General features: G+C 32.5%; 1 protein-coding gene across 1 annotated transcript in view; it reads left to right on the top strand.

Moving 5' to 3' along the window:
- The window catches only part of LOC128552021 (complement C5-like), a 30,618-nt gene extending 14,371 nt beyond the window's left edge, over positions 1-16,247 (top strand). Inside the window, exons 6-11 of the mRNA XM_053533015.1 lie at positions 6,403-6,511; positions 6,923-7,027; positions 9,598-9,708; positions 10,217-10,306; positions 11,445-11,583; positions 11,951-16,247. Of these exons, the coding sequence (XP_053388990.1) occupies positions 6,403-6,511; positions 6,923-7,027; positions 9,598-9,708; positions 10,217-10,306; positions 11,445-11,583; positions 11,951-12,068 (672 nt within the window). The 3' untranslated portion in view covers positions 12,069-16,247. The remainder of the gene's footprint in view (positions 1-6,402; positions 6,512-6,922; positions 7,028-9,597; positions 9,709-10,216; positions 10,307-11,444; positions 11,584-11,950) is intronic.
- Positions 16,248-17,581: the final 1,334 nt, after the last annotated feature.

A 17,581-nucleotide genomic window follows, 5' to 3' on the forward strand; every position in this document is an offset into this window, starting at 1 on the left:
CATTCCTATGTTTGCTCATTGTCTTATTGTTTTCATTATTCCTAAATGTTCCACCTTTAATGTACAAAACACGTGCAATATGCACTTGTAATTAGGAATGCATTTGTAAATTTAATTTAATAGTATAGGTACACAAACTGCACTTGCAAATGCATGAATTTTATATATATATATGTTCAACTACATATTTTTGCGTTACATGTAATTATAATTAATTACATGCACTTATATACTTATGCTTGCACGTATATTTTGAAACGTGTACAAACGTAGCGCATTTAGTAATTTAAAAGTTAAAATTGAAGAGTTGAATATGTTACATTTGCGAATTACAACCTTCGTACTTGTTAGAAATGTCAAAGGTTTAAAATCATTACAATTCTGGTTAGGCCACACCAAATTGATTACTTGGTCAAAGGATTTCCCGCTCCATTTTTTCCAGAATAAAAGAAAAATATTTTTTGTAAGTCAGCTTCCTCCCGCTTCAGTTTTTGCAGACGGATTTCAAAATTTCAAAGCGGGCTTTTTTCACTGTTTAAGTGCCATTTTTCCACTGTGAAGCAATATGATTTCATAAAACTTAATGCTTTTAATCATAATTGTCTATTAAAACACCACGAGAACATGTTTCAAGCTCTGTATTGCACCAATTTACAAAATTTACAGCCGATATAACAGTAAGATTGTGTAAATAAAGCTTGAAAAGGTCATGTTTAAAAATGCAGTGTCAAATTCTTATAATCATTGGTGATAAGAACAAAAGGTTTGCTGCAATATGTAAAATTATACACATATATCACCAATAACTGGGTAGCAGTTACATGATGAACAGGTGCTAATTCAATTTGGACTACCTGTCCAGTGTTACATCATTGTCTTTTCTAAAATGCCCATCAAACATATACATGCACAGGTTTCGAGTGAATTCCAATTTCGGCAATTTTAATACTTTGTGTACACGTGTGAAGAATTAAGTTCTCTAACCTATACCCAGTCCATAAATCAATGATGTTCCTGCTTTACTTTGAGACCAAAAAGCTGATGAAATTGAACAAGTCTGTTGGTGCATTCTTAGGCCAAATATAGTAAGGGCAATGAAACTACATACATGTGTTTATGTAATACAATCTGACACAATAAATATGGTTAAATTTCCAACTTTTCTTGTATCCGCCTGTTGTCCTTTCTCTCAATGTTAGTAAATGTTACATTGTACCGGGTCCCGGTAAGCATAAAGATTTATTGGAATCATCTGTTGAGTGGCTGCTATGTATTTTTGGGACAGTTTGTCATTAAATCTCGAATATTTAAGGATCTTTTGTATTTTTATGTATATTCAAGTCTTTTTGGTATGTTTGGCAGTGATTGTTAATTCTTGTGGCAAAGTTGTTTTTTTTTTATTTATTTTTTCTTCAAATCGCTCCTCTCCCGCTCCAAAAATAGGTGAAATCCAAAGAAAAATATTTTTATTTTTGTTTCGCTTGCCCGCTCTTAATTTTTTGTGTGGAAAAAATCCGATGACAAAGAAATTAATTTTGTGTAGCCTTACAATAAGTTATTGTTTGTACATAGTCGATTGTCAGCAAATTTGCAAATGTTTGATAGAATGATTATTATCTAACTTTTCTGATTTCTCAAGGGACAGCTGTTAGTATTAAAAAGCTGTCAATTTTCCGTAATAATGTCCCAGATGCGAAACCAAGGTGAGGGGAAAGGAAATAAAAAACACACAAATTTTGCATTAAAATTGTAAATGACATAGTCCATGTTTTCTTAAAATGATGTTCACAATAAGATTCTGATAAGAAAATACCAGTGTTTCCTGGGTTGAAACAATTTTTACGAACTGCGATTTTTTTGAATAGGTTAGAATGTATTGAATGTCCCCGCTTCTATTTTCAATATAAAATGACAATGCATAACAATTTCTTACCAGCATTTCTAGCCTTTCACTTCTTGCGAGACAGTCCTTGTCTTGAAGCTCTGTCTATAAACAATCAGTAAATAAAAAAATATTGAGTGAAACTATGGTCACGTGACTGAAATACATATGAAAACAATAATATTGCGTTTGAAGACATCAGCACGAACCTTCATTCACTTTCATTCTAACAAGCAGGTTCTACTTGGAACAATATAATGTTACGTAGCTTTAAGTCATCCACAGACATTTTTCTTTACAATAAAGTATCAATTCAGCCTAATTATTTGGCATTTAAATGACCTTAAGTAGGCGGAAAAATACTGATAAGGACAACTTTCGGTGTGACTACAGAGGCATAATTAGCGAATTACTCCCTTCGTTCCTTATTGGAATACTTTATGAATAGTTTCGTTGTAACAAAGTCGTTAAGCTCACTTTGATGATTTGCCTTTTTTCATATGAACGTCTTATTGGCTATTTTCTTCATGTTTTTTTTAAAAAAGTAGTTTTCAATATTTACAAATGAATATGTGCGTATTAACAATGAATACAGTTTGTCACGGTCAAGTGGTTTTTGTCATTAGCGTCAGAATATTGTATGAGAAAATTGCAATGAAGTTTTCAACTAAAGAAAGTTTCAGAAAATTTATGTCTACATTGAAATTCTATCCACTTTGATATCAATTCTAGTTGGCACGGCTTCAACCTTTTTCTTTAGAGGCAGTTTTACAAAATAGGTCAATGTGTACATGTTTTACATGCATAAATGCTTAATTCAGTACAGTTCGACACGTTCCAGTAATTTTACAACAAACACCAAACTAATATATGTATCGTGTCACTTTTTAAATTTATTTTTTTAAATACTTCATGCAGCGATGGGTTCTACATCAGAATTGTAATAATATTATAAAATACGCAATAATAATACAAAACAAAAACTCTTCTACAAAGTGCACAATCCTTCGGCTTATAACCTACACTATAAATAGATAACATATCAAGAGCACAGTGTCTTACCTTTCATTTGGTACCATTTGACAACTTCAATGACCAAAACTTACAAAGAAATATTTTGCGTAACATTCATATATGCCCATTTTTAGCGTATTATTCATACTTTTATATTCTCATTAATATTCATAAATATGCTAATAAGATAATTTATATAAATTTATATAAAATAACTAGAAAGGAAGGGGCAATAGTTTAGGAACATTTTAATACTCTTATATATGTAAAATTGCTCAACATATAACAACACAATGGATTTTCGTGTTCAGGGGTCAATTTCTTACCCCACCCATTTATGATTGAAGTTAAGCCTGGTTTCTGCTAGGTATGACCATAAACAGATATAATATCAAGAGCATACTATCTTACCTTTCATTTGGTACCATTTGACTACTTCAGTGACTAAAACTAGCCACGTAATAATTTGTATAACTTCAATATGTGTCCATTTATTGCGAAATTTGGTAATATTTTTACATACTCATTAATATTCATGAATATGCAAATAGGTTAATTTACATAAAGTAACTGAAAAGGAAAGGGCAATGTTTTTGGAACATTTTGATACTATTTGGGTTCTTATTTACCAAAAATTGAGCAAGATATATTTTTTTATTGTTTATATCACTGATTTCCATGGCCGCCATTTTGAATTCAAGATGGCCGCCAAAATATTGACATGAAAATTTAAGGATGATATAGATATCGAAATTATGAGATGGTTATCTTGTTAAAAATGTCTGTTAAGTACGAGAAAAGATTTATATTGTATTAAGGAGGAAACATCACGTAATTACAAGAGAAAACATCTCACTGTTAGGAGAAAAAATTAATGGATTTATCTATTAAATCTCTTGCACTGTAGTATATTTTTCCATCAACACGATTTGAATTAGTTGCAAAGACAACACTCTTTTTTCATTTCGGTTATTTCCATATCGACAATTACTGAATTAAGATGTGCCACGCCATGAGAAAACCAACATAGTGGGTTTGCGGCCAGCATGGATCAAGACCAGCCTGCGCATCGGCACAGCCTGGTCAGGATCCATGCTGTTCGCTAACAGTTTCTCTAATTGCAATAGACTTCAAAAGCGATCAGCATGGACCCTGATCAGACTGCGCCGATGCGCAGGTTGGTCTGGATCCATGCTGGTCGCAAACCCACTATACTGGTTTTCTCATGGCGCGGCACATTTAATGATTACATGTATTATCTGCAGAGGCTATAATTACGTAATTTATACAATATTTCATATTTCATTTTCTTCAATATACAAACAACAGTGTTTTCTTCTTTTTACATGTATTGACATAAGCAACGTCATAATTTTGTACACCTGACGACGGTGTCATTACTATCATATTAATGGTAAAACCGTTTGAAATTTTTAAGTTGTCTTTTTACACATTTAATTGGTATTATACTAATGGCATTCACTTCGATCTTTTTTTCCCATTAGTTTGCATTCACTTAAATCTTTTTCCCATTAGTTTGTACGTGTTGTTAAACAAGAATAATACATTTACAATTATATATATATATATAATTCAAACCATATTTAAATCAGTCATTTAACTATCAAACCAATGCACAGTCCTATTGTACATATCTTGTGTATATCTGAAAGTAAATATCTTTCAGCATATAATCCACAAAAGTACATATTCTTTCGGTGATACATTACCACTGAATGTGCTTGTTTAAATGCTTGGCTGTCGTCAGACAGGGCGTAGTTTAACATATCTTTCCTTCTAGAATGACCATTTATTAAATGTCTTCAAGCTCTTACCCAAAATTCCGCTCTCCGGGCAACCTAACTCTGCATTTGTTTTGCTTTAAGTTTCTTACATTTATTGATACATACTCTTAATAAGTACCACATCATTCTCCAAGCCCTCACAAGTACCAACTTAACCCCTCAACATAACCCAATACCCTTCCTCACAAAAGATATTATTATCAACTGTAACCTTGCACTCTTGTTTTGGGGCTGCACTAGTATCACAGTTAGAAGTGCCTTAATCTCATCAGTGGTAGGCATTCTATATAAGGGGACGTGGGGTCGATCCCAGAAAAAGTCATAATATTGATGATATTACTATGGCACAAAGGGGTCATACATTATCATGGATTTAAACTGTCAATTTCTATAATCATCCACTAAATAAGTGTAATGATAAAATTGTCTCTTTTAAGAGTAGCAATTAGAAAACAATTGAAAATAATCAAATAAAATTACTGTTGAATATTGCAGATTTGTTTTACCTGTGTAATAAATGCCTTGACTTATTTATCCTTTATTCACGTCTTTAACGTGGGACTTATTTTGAAAAATGAATAGGAAACCATGTCGAAATGTACGAAATGTTAAAAGTTTTCTTTGTGTCTTTGAATTTGTACAACGATTTAAGTCAAGTTGTTCGAAAAATTCGAACCAAAGCGAACATTCCAACGCGGCAAAACCGTAAATTTTTAGGGATTTCGCCGTAATTTTCTATACTTGTGAAAGCATTTATTTTCTCAACAACTGAAAGCCATTTGAAACTTTCGTAGAAAACAGCTCGTTATCATTTGACACAACTGTAGACTAAATAGGCACATAGGTCTTGGTCAAAAGATGTTCACTATTGAACTTGCATTGGGACTGATAAATCAAAGGTCAAGGCAACAGGCCTAAACTTAACAGGACAACAATGAATCTGCTTGCCCAAAATCATAAGAGCCATCAATATGCCTTGAACGTTTGACTGTTATAGCCCAGAAGGTTCAACTTATTGATCGGAAACTATTTTCTAAGTTTAGGCCCCTTTGGTTTTGATATTTAACATATAGCCCTCGATGTTGATAGATATTATCTACTGACAAGTACAAATCTGCTGGTGGAGATGAAGGTTGTAAGTCAATGATTCTCAGAGTATTGACCGAAAACCGTCTTCAATGTCCATTCCCCTCTTCTTTCGTAATTTCGTAATAACGGGATCTTTTTTCGTAAAAACTAGATATTTTCTCGTAAAAACAAGATCTTTTACGCTATTTTGAGATCTTTTCCTATTACGACAAGATGTTTTCTCGTAATTACGGGATCCTTTCAAGTAATTTCAAGATTTTTATCGTAATTACAGGAGCTTGTCTTATAAGTACGAGATGTTTTGTCATTATTACGAGATCATTTCTCACTATTTCGAGATCTTTTCTCATCATTACAAGATATTTCCTCGTTCTTATGAGATGATTATCTCGTAATTACTAGATTTTTTCACGTAAATACTCGATCTTTTCTTGCAAATACTCGGTCTATCTTTTCTCGTAATGAAGAAATAATCTATTCAATAAATATTTTCCGTTTAACTCGATTCAGCTTCCGTAGTCACATGATATCATACATATATAATGCAAGCTTTATCAAAATGTTCTTACCTTCAAATATATATGTCAAATCATAATATTATATTTGTTCCAGATAACTCCAAATGAAACTAAATTCATATTTCGTTTAAATGACAACTTCAAAGGTGCTAAAAGTTCCAGACAGCCAGCAGCAGTCGAAGTCTACGACTACTACAATCCCGGTAGCTATAATTTATCTGTCGATTTGCTCTGCATTAATATATACAATTTAATCAAATGCATCTGATACCTTTTTACTTTTGCTTATATAAAATACTTCATTCAAAAGTAATAAGATTAAAATTGAATGTTAGAAAATTTCGTTTATTACCATGGTATGAATGCGTTCATTTCTCGTCTTTATAACTACCTAACCTGCATTCAATTGTATGGAGATATTTTATACCTCCCGTAGAGCTCAGTAATATGACAGCCTTTTGCGTCAGTTGGACTATGTATGTATCTTTTTATCACTATTTCTGGAACAATCAGGTAAAGCGAACCGACGACCTTTCTAAATACTTGTATATATTAAATGCGTTAAATCAAGGACACTGTAATAAAAAAAAAACAATTTATTTCCATTTCTCTAGATAAGCATTGTACACAGTTTTATCGGACAGACCCAAACACAGGCGCCGACATAGGCGTCGACTACGAATGTGATGGAGATGGAAAACAGTGCAATTGTTTACAAAGTATGCATCTTATTTTAGTGTCTGTATATTAGTGTCATTTTTAACAACGCAGGGTTCGCAGTTTTTTTCGAATATTTTATTGTACCCCCGACAACAAAGTTGTAATGTTGGGTATACTGGTTTCAATTTTTCTGTCTGTCTGTCCGTCCGTCTCTTTTTCTGTCTATATGTCCGTCCGGCTGTCCGTAGACACAATCTTTTGTGCACCATCTCTCCTCATCCCCTTGACATAATTTAATGAAACTTCACACATGTGATCAGTAACAATAGTAGTTGTGCATGGGACATGTTAGGTTCTTTCAAATGACATAAAAGAATTGCAGAGACCACATGTTTTGTTTCTCATTTTAACTTACTGTATATTTTAACCTGTGAATAAAGACCACCTCCCAATAAAGACCACATTTTGGCTCTTTCAAGGGTGGTCTTTATAAACAGGTTTGACTGTAATTGTTAAAATACTGTTTATGGGATAATCAGATACTTAAACAATCTGACCAAAAGCCAAGCTTTAAAACTGCATGTAGCTTCGGAATTCATTTAGATCCAATCTGTTTTGGTTGCGCAAACAAGATAAGTAAAGGAAGTAATTAATTTGCGAACTTGTCTTTCTAATGAACGTTGGCTAAGTATGTAATTGTTAATGCAAATCATAGTTCTTATACTTATATTATTTCCTAAGCTATGTATGTTTATCAAATTTGTAGATAAGAAATACTCCAGTGAAGATCTAGAATGTTTAAGCACTCGGTGAACGTGGATAAATGTAAATGATCCATTGTTAAAGCTTCAAACCTATCCATTAGTTGACAAAGTCTGATTAACCACCTTTAAACATTAGAAACTACATGTATATAGAAAAATCAATGACAGATCATCAATCACACGACTTCAGTACTATGTTATAGCAGTCCTTGAGTTAGTTTAAATTGCCACTTTCCAAATTTTCAGCATTTTGGAGCCGTGACATCTGTGATCACAGTAAAGAATAGCTTAGACATCAAATATATAGTTATCAAGTTGTAACAGTTGACACTGTTGGTCTGTGAATAATGCAATAATAAAAATGTTAATAACTAAACCATCTGAATATCGGTTATCATGTAGCTTTTCTTATTGTTAGAAATTTACATTTTTAAAATACTTTTCAAAAGCGGTGAGTAAGTCAATCATGGTCTGATGTTAGTTATCAGAGTAAAAGACCAGGAGACAAATTTGACACTAAGTAGTTTGATTAAATGCATTGTTGTAGCAGCATAGGAAATTTGTAATGGACTACACGATGGATTCTGTTAGAATTTCATGATGCATATTAGTTAATCCGAAGAAATGATGTACATCAGTTTAAAGTTTTGTAAGAATCCCCAAAGTGATCCAAAGACCGGGCTATATGACTAGCAGTTAACTTTTTATGGAAGGCAATATGCAGTGTTTAACATATTAAGAGAAAGAGAGCAATATGTACTTCATCAACTATTTGCATGTTTACTGTATACATGTATATATTTTTAACAACAGTTCATAATAAAAAAAACTAAAACTGACACGAAATAATTTGATTAAAAGCATATTTTTATACAATGATATATTCAATGGCGTTGTACATAGTAATAATTATTATAACAATATTATCAAATCGCTCTCAAATGGGCATACTAGTATATTGTAAAAATTGTGAAATGTTTCGTGGCAGTACACATATTTTGTAAAGTACACTCCTCAAAGAAGTTTTACACATTTGAGAATTCTGGGGAAGAATTATATATGGTTGAAAAGCTTTGTTGAATACTCCCTAAACGCTTAAGTGGAACCCATTTGTTTTCCGTCTGTACAAACTTGCAATCCATCCGATAATAGTATATTAAGTATGGATGCTTCAGTAGACAGACAGTAGATCCGACATTGTTTCTGACCGCAAATTACCCAACTTGAAGAGAACCAGAAATAAATTTTCATTTTTCAGTTAACTTGGCAAAATTACAACTTCCGCAGACAAAATTCACAAAATATGTCAGGATTACTTTCTGACATTGTATTTGCGAACAATTGATTTGTTCGTGTTGTTTGGTTAGTGACACAATTTCATCATAGGAATGTGTCATGGTAGGTTCTACATAATGACTGTACACATTCCATTGTAGGTTATACAAACTATACATACAGTGTCTAGTTCCATGTTTTTGATTTTTTGTTTTTGTTTTTTTCTAAGAAGGTGCACATTTCGCCCCTTTTTATGCACGGATTTCTTGCATTACTAGTGTAAAACTACCTATAAAATATGCACTGGATCAACTGAAAGAAATCCCAACATGTTTAAATAACTATTGCAGTTTAAGTAATGAAATACACTGAGTTGAATAAAACACATGTCGGACACATTTTAAACACGCTCATATAACTCAAATTGAAACGCTTCGGTAGTGATCCATTTTTACCTAGAATTAACAGGAAGTTGAATATGTTTTCATTTATGATATTCCTGTTGTTGTACTTAAACAATCGGTTTTGTTGGCATCTGAACATACGGAAATCTAACTTTATTCTAAATCAAATGTACCGTCATATTTTAGATACATGTGTCCAGCCAGTAGAAGAAGAAATACTACGATTGGTTAAGAATAGAAGGAAGCCCGCACTAATGCTGTTTAAGTACATGTGTGATTTGAGAAAAGCAAATTACGGTAAAACAATGTTTACTTACTATTTCGCAAAAATAATAAACGATAATTTTTTAATGCTTTTGCTTCTATTTAAGAAGATAAATTTTATTTTAATGAAACCTCCTATCAAATGTACAAAACAAACATGGAAAAATATTGCATTGAAGCTCTTCAAATGTATTTGGCATATTTCTGTAAGTTACCAAACATGTTGGAAAAAGTTGTTACATTTTATAAAAGTTCTATTTATTTGTTTGTTTTTTGTTACTTCAATTAGGTAAGGTTGGTTTACATTCTGTCTAATTACAATGTAACTAAGAAATTTTTCATTTACCTTTCTTATTTATGAACTGGTTCAATAGAGAACTTTCTAGTCCATCCCTGATACCAGTACTGTTATTCAAAAATAGTTGGTATCAGTAAAAGTTATAATAAGCTAAGTAGTTCTGAATTAGAAACAATGTAACAAACTAAGTTCATATTTTTGATCTTGATGTGTACATTGTGTACATACTAATTCTATTTACAGCAGTCCATGTCAAGATTAAATCGTTGACCTATAATCTTGAAAAAAATCAGATAATCGCAGCTGCCAAAGTATTGAAGGCGATACATCAAGGTATGATATATATGTTGGTAGAGTAGGGGTCACTGTAACAGCAATCCTTTACTTTTTACTAGTGGTCGACCATAAATGTCCTTTCTCCTGTACTATAAAAATACCTGGTCTGAGCTATTAACTTTTTGCCAGACAAATGGATTCCTCTCATTGAAGGCTCAAGCCTTTAACCTTTCTACATTTCTAGAACCAGCAAGACACCTGCTTTTTCCAAAATGGCCATTAGGTGTCATCGATTTAAAATACTGGATAGAATGAGATATGAGTGAAAATATGGACCGCTGCTTTAATTTCTCGTTCAACTGTGATGTGTTCTAAAACTTAACGTTTACGTCTTATTTAGAAGAACTAAATTACGATAAACTATTATATAAGATGTGTAATAAGAGCCCATGTAAGTAACACTATTACACTGGCATACTTATAGCACGTTTTTATATTCTTACAAATTTCCGTTTAAACAAACTTCTTTCACACCTGTGCTTATTGCATGGATCTACAAAACAAATATCTGACATGACTTTTGATTATCGGTGTTGGGGCCTATTGTTTCTGTAATAGTTAAAATTGTAAACAGACTCAGAAATGTCAAAACTGAGCAAGATTTACACCAGAAACATTGACTAAGGTTCGGATTAGAAGGGTAGATTTTAATGTAATTAGATATAAAAAATCACAAAGTTTGCTCGATTTTTGAAGAAGAGTGGTTTAGGATTACAAGGGTATTTTAAAATAGAGAATGAATAAGAAAAATGTGATCAAATGATTCGTTCAGTTTAGAGATTCGGATTAGGGAGGTTCCACTATATCATATTTACCCGTTTCTACGATAACTTAAGCTGTGGAATTAACTGGGTAATATGTTTTGCATTTCTTTGAAGTGAAAAAATTAACTTGGTTCTATTGCAAGCTGTTAAGTTATACCAACTTATTATTAGCGCATAAGGTCCGTTGAAGTATTGACTACAATCTCCAGTAACCTTAAGTAATTTTGATTTGAATGTTCACTTTACAGACCCTGCTACTATCTTTTAATTACCTAGGGCATTAAAGTATTTTGTAGCCAATCTTTAAATAAGTTATATCAAAATACTTTTTGCGAGAAACACATCTCTTATCGTTTCGTTTTTGTTAACAGAAATACAGAAACCAAAAGTAGATGATATGATTACATTCTTCTGGAGTATTAACTGCAAATTGCCATCTCTTGAGGAAGGAAAGGAATATATAATTATCGGGAAAGATGGCAATAATTTCTCGACAGATGGCAGAGAACAGTAAGTGAACAATGACATTTATGCTTTTGGCCAGCTTCAGGTGATTCGCAAAGCTGCGACCATTTTAGATCAAATAAGAAATTAAATGACAAATACATTTTAAAAGGAATTACTATCATTTGACAACTACCATTTAATTTACATTTGAGGGATTTTTTGTCATTCTCAAAAAGCACGGATTGGATGATTACGCATGAACAACAACAATGACATTAACAATAATAAAAAATAAGCAGCATGTATTACTGATGGTCAAACATAAAAAGTAGTATAAAGATAACAAACAATCATTATATAAACTCTTAATTGTGATAAAGAGCATATGGTTCTAAATGTACATTTTTTAAAATAATCTATCTGTTTTCAGATACCGGTATGAGTTAAGTGAAACAGCTTTGGTTATCAGCAGAAATCAGAGAAATCGGAAGCTTCAGAGAGTGCTCAACAATTTTATAAAGTTTTCGGAAAAGGGATGTCAAGTTTAGATAGTGCTGAAACATTCGAGGCTTAAAAAGCGATACAAATATTCTGTACTGTATGACTTTTATCTGAAAAAGACTCTTTCAAATTGAAGTTTGGTCATAGTATGAACATCAAATATGAGTTTTTTTGTTCCTATAATATTTTTGAAAATTCCAAATCAAGTAGTGAATTATGACTTCAAAATATAAACAAATTTATAATCGCGACAGTTTACCGGGAGTAAAAGCATTACAAACGCTTTTTAATTTTCTTCGTAAAAGTAATAAAACAGCAAATTCTCATGTGTTTCCGTGACAAATAGTGTGTCAGTAATTAAGTTTTAAATCCTTTTTCTTAAAAAGTATAGCATTTATTTCTAGATACCCAAAGAAAAAATATTTTGTTTCGGAGGCAAGTCCAGTTAAAACACTGTTTTGTTCCAGTAAAACAGCAATATTGATGTACACGATTTCATCTATCAATTTTATACATAAACATCACGTCAGCTGCTTTTATCGATTAGGTAACATAATTATAATTTGAGCTAAAGTTGTTGCATTGTCCTATATGACATATATTGCAACAAATACGGAAATAAACTTGACAGACTCTTAGTACATATTTGAGTCGCCGAAAAATAAATACATGATATCTGAGATATGATACAAGGTCCAAAACCAATATTATAAAAAATAATGTAAGAAGTGCGCAAGTAAAATTCCACTTACTTAGTTACAGCTTTAATTCCAAATATTAACAGATTTGCATTAAAACCTTATTACTTTAACCGAAGTTATATTTCGATTTCAAAGTCGTTAAGGTTGTTCTGCGCTTTAAGATTAAGTCGTTAATGTTGGTCTGCATATTGCGATTATTTTTGTTTCTACTTTTTTAAAACATTGTATTTTTTTTTCAAAACTTTTGAATATACTTAGAAAATTCTACAAATAAATAAGTAATAAAACAGCAAATTTTCATGTGTTTCCGTGACAAATAGTGTGTCAGTAATTAAGTTTTAAATCCTTTTTCTTAAAAAGTATAGCATTTATTTCTAGATACCCAAAGAAAACATATTTTGTTTCGGAGGCCAGTCCAGTTAAAACACGTTTTGTTCCAGTAAAACAGCAATATTGATGTACACGATTTCATCTATCAATTTTATACATAAACATCACGTCAGCTGCTTTTATCGATTAGGTAACATAATTATAATTTGAGCTAAAGTTGTTGCATTGTCCTATATGACATATATTGCAACAAATACGGAAATAAACTTGACAGACTCTTAGTACATATCTGAGTCGCCGAAAAATAAATACATGATATCTGAGATATGATACAAGGTCCAAAACCAATATTATAAAAAATAATGTAAGAAGTGCGCAAATAAAATTCCACTTACTTAGTTACAGCTTTAATTCCAAATATTAACAGATTTGCATTAAAACCTTATTACTTTAACCGAAGTTATATTTCGATTTCAAAGTCGTTAAGGTTGTTCTGCGCTTTAAGATTAAGTCGTTAAGGTTGATCTGCATATTGCGATTATTTTTGTTTCTACTTTTTTAAAACATTGTATTTTTTTTTTCAAAACTTTTGAATATACTTAGAAAATTCTACAAATAAATAAGATGGGGTCGTGTTCTCGATTTTTTGCTCGACTAATTTGAAACCTCACACAAGTTTTCATAATGACAGTCTATGGGAAAATCACAATTTTGATCGTGAATAGATTTTTTTCTACAATGTAGTTTTCAATAAAACTTTTAACAATCGGAAATATACATAATTATGACCATTAATATGGTGAAATAAAATGTAGAGGTCCGTGTTCTTGTTTCTGAGATATTTGCCCAAGCAACACAGAAAATGACGTCACTCAACCTTCAGCTACTTCCTGGACTAAAGAAAATGAAAGAAGACAGGCTAAACTTGAAAACAAAAGTCGCATCTACATTGGTCGATACTCAGGGGTCACGCAAAGTGGTCACTCCGTCTAAATGTATGCATGTGGACTTATTTTCAAAATGAATTACGTGAAATAGATGTTTGCCCTGCAGAAGCGTGAAAGGGTCACCAGACGCTAATACGTTTTATTACGTTACATTTGCGAAAAGATATTACATAATTATACATTTCAAGGCGCATTAGTAAGATTGAAATGTTATAATTATATAACATGTTAATCGTCGCCACAATAGAACATTTTTCTAACTAACTTTTCTACATCTCAGTTCTACAATGTTCGTACTTATCATTGCCTCAATACCAAACTGTCCTTCCTAATTTTTGCCACACTTCTACAATGTTCTAACTAATCTAACTAAAACTTCTAGAAAAATGGATTTGAACCTATCATAGACGATGTTGAAACTTGGTAAATGACAGATTATGTGTTATGGAAATATATGACAATTATCTCTTTTCACCATTTGTTCATTTAAAATCGAAAGCATTTGTCTCGGGATACCGGAAACAAACTACCTTATTTATAATGCTTAATACAAACGATCGTTAATTGCAAATTTCTCCGTGGTATATTGGCCAAGATGGTAGAAAGTTTTTATTGCTGATGCAACCAGGGTTCGATTCACGACCCAGATATGTTTTTCTTCTCAATTTAGTTTTAAAAACATTTTAGAAACAAAATCTCATAGGCTTTTATTCATGATATGACCAAACTTCAATGTTAAAGAAAAATAGTTTTAGCTTCTAAATGTTTAATGTATTAACATTTGGTCTTTGCATATATAAGATGTAGTACTCTGCTTATGTACCACAATTTTTAAAGGTGTATTTAAAAAAATTGTATCCCTATCCTGGTTGCACCAGCGCAGATTGGGTTATTTTTGCACAAGTAATAATTTGATAAACATACGTTGTCTAATGATATACATACAACATCTGATGTTTTATGTTGGTTAATGTTTTTGTATTAATAGTTAAATATTTAGCTGAAATTCATCAAAATTGTAAGTTTAAAAAAATATTATTACTTCTCTTTGCCTCTCTTGCTTGTGTGTTCAAGGTAGACTGGCATTAATGAATAACAAAGCTACACGCAGTTTTGAATCCTGCCTTTGGATTCATAGTGTTGAAGTATCAAGTATTAATCAAATGCAAAAGCGAATGTAAATGGGGTTGATGATAAAATATTACAAAATTCAACATGCATTTCTAATAGGGTTCTAATTTTCTATAATGAATATTTTCGCCCCTTAAATAAACATTTCCAACAGTATATACAAATAGTGAAAATATTTTCTAATGTGCTTGTCTCTGTTAATATATAATTGGGTGAAAATGTGCATTTTTACTATTTCAGGGGTCATAACTTTAAAAATGGTGGGGGGGGGGGATGGGGGTGGAGCCAGTCAGAAAAGAGGTGTGCAAGTTTATATCATGATAAAGACTTATGCAAGTTTTTAACCATTTTTGAGCTAGGTGCGTCACAGGGTGAAAATGTGCATTTTGAATATTTCAGGGGACATAGCTCTGAAGATAGGGGCGAACCCAAATGAAAAATAGGAGTTGCGCATTTCATATCAAGACTCATGCAAGGTTTCATGAATCTATATCAAATACGTTTTGAGCTAGGAGTGTCACAAGGTGAAAATGTACATTTTTGATAATTTCATGGGCCATAACTCTGAAAATAGGGGGCGGAGCCAGACGAAAAAATAGGAGGTGCGCAAGTTCATATCATGATTATGACTAGAACGTCGGACGAACGTATGCACGGACGCACGGACAAGACCAAATCTGTGACCCCACCACTCATGAGGGCACAAAAATTGCATGATATGTATATAGATATAATAAAAACAGTTCAAAATAACGCCTAAGCAGAATTGTACGAACATATCATTTAACTGGTTTCGCATCACATCACTTGCTATCAAAGAGTCACAAAACGTACTCATTGCTCATGGGACCGTGCAAAAAAGGTTACCGTACCTATCTTCATTTTTGGTCAAAATAGAGTTAGGGTATTTGTGGCATTTATAAGAACATTCCGCACCTGATTAACTCCCCCCTGTAGCGTATTCTTCTGTTTAAGAGCGAAAAAATGGTATTTCACATATGCGGTATAGGGTCGAACTCCACAATATCAAGGAGTTCAGCGCTTTGGTAGCTGTTTCGGTTAATAAAAAGAACACAAGCCTAATGTAAATAGACTATATAAATAAATGTTAATTCTGTGCGAGTCAGTATTCTATGGGTGTCAGTGATAGTTTTGGAAGCAACTAGGTCAGTTAAGGAGATGATGTTTGGTGTAATTGTGTTAGGGCATAGGATGCTGGATCGAATAAAAGCAAATGTTACTCTTAAAATGCATTCTAGGTTCGCTTCAATTGTGTCCTACAAAATGTAAAACATTTGCACCAAAGTGGCACTATTCCCATAAAAAGTTCGTCTGTATGTCTTTGTCATGTTTACGTTGAAGACACATATATGAGCTTCGCCATCAGAAAACCCACATAGTGCGTTTGCGACCAGCATGGATCCAGACCAACCTGCGCATCCGCGGAGTCAGGATCCATGCTGTTCGCTTTCAAAGCATATTGAAATTAGAGAAACCGTCAGTGAACAGCATGGATCCTAAGCAGACTGCGTGGATGCGCAGGCTGGTCTGGATCCATGCTGGTCACAAAACCACTATGTTGGTTTTCTCATGGCACGGCTGATATATGTAATATGTCTAAGCCTCTTGCTTGGTTCTTGACTTACGACAGACGCAGTTGTCTCAATCTTGATGACACTCAATCGACAGACTTATCAAGAAATGGTCTTCAACAATAGTAATTATGCAATTTCAGATGTCTATCACTTTTTCCTTAATCGGATAGGCAATCTGAATAGGAAAATGTCCGAGGCACTTTACATTCTCTCTATTGAACATTAGGACGACTCGCAAGAGGAAAGGCGCCAAAAGTAGGATAACGCTTCTATGTGATAACGTGCCGCTGCTTTGACGATGTCCATGTGTAGGATGTTTAGGAGAACGTTCCTTAAATGACATCTGTTCTGTCTAGTAAACAGAATGACAGGGAGGCTGATTATGAAGTTATATACAACAAAATTTGAGCAATGTATAATTAAACCTTGTTGTCAAATGGAAAGGAAATACAACGTAAATATAAGATATGAATGTATTTTGTCAGGTTTCATATGAATTTAACAAGATAACAGGATCAGCTAGCGCTATTCGTAGATTTTCAAATCCTATTCTATCATTCATATCACATGAACTCCGAAAAACATTCACTTTTTTGACTAAACAAGATGGCGTCGCAGAGTTCACATTACATAATCAAATGTGCAATACTACGTAGGAAAATGTATGAATGAGAAGGCATTCTATAATTCATAAGGTAATGATTCAATGATTTTTTTAAAACAAATAATATACTCACCACTTTTAGATAAGTCAATATGTCCTGCATTGATATTCTAATAAAACGCTGAACACCTTATCCACTATCTAATTCTTACCAAAATTATAAAAAAAAAAACTTGGCCTTTGACATACTTG

Source organism: Mercenaria mercenaria, unplaced genomic scaffold (assembly GCF_021730395.1).
Source record: "Mercenaria mercenaria strain notata unplaced genomic scaffold, MADL_Memer_1 contig_1952, whole genome shotgun sequence".
Lineage (NCBI taxonomy): Eukaryota > Metazoa > Mollusca > Bivalvia > Venerida > Veneridae > Mercenaria > Mercenaria mercenaria.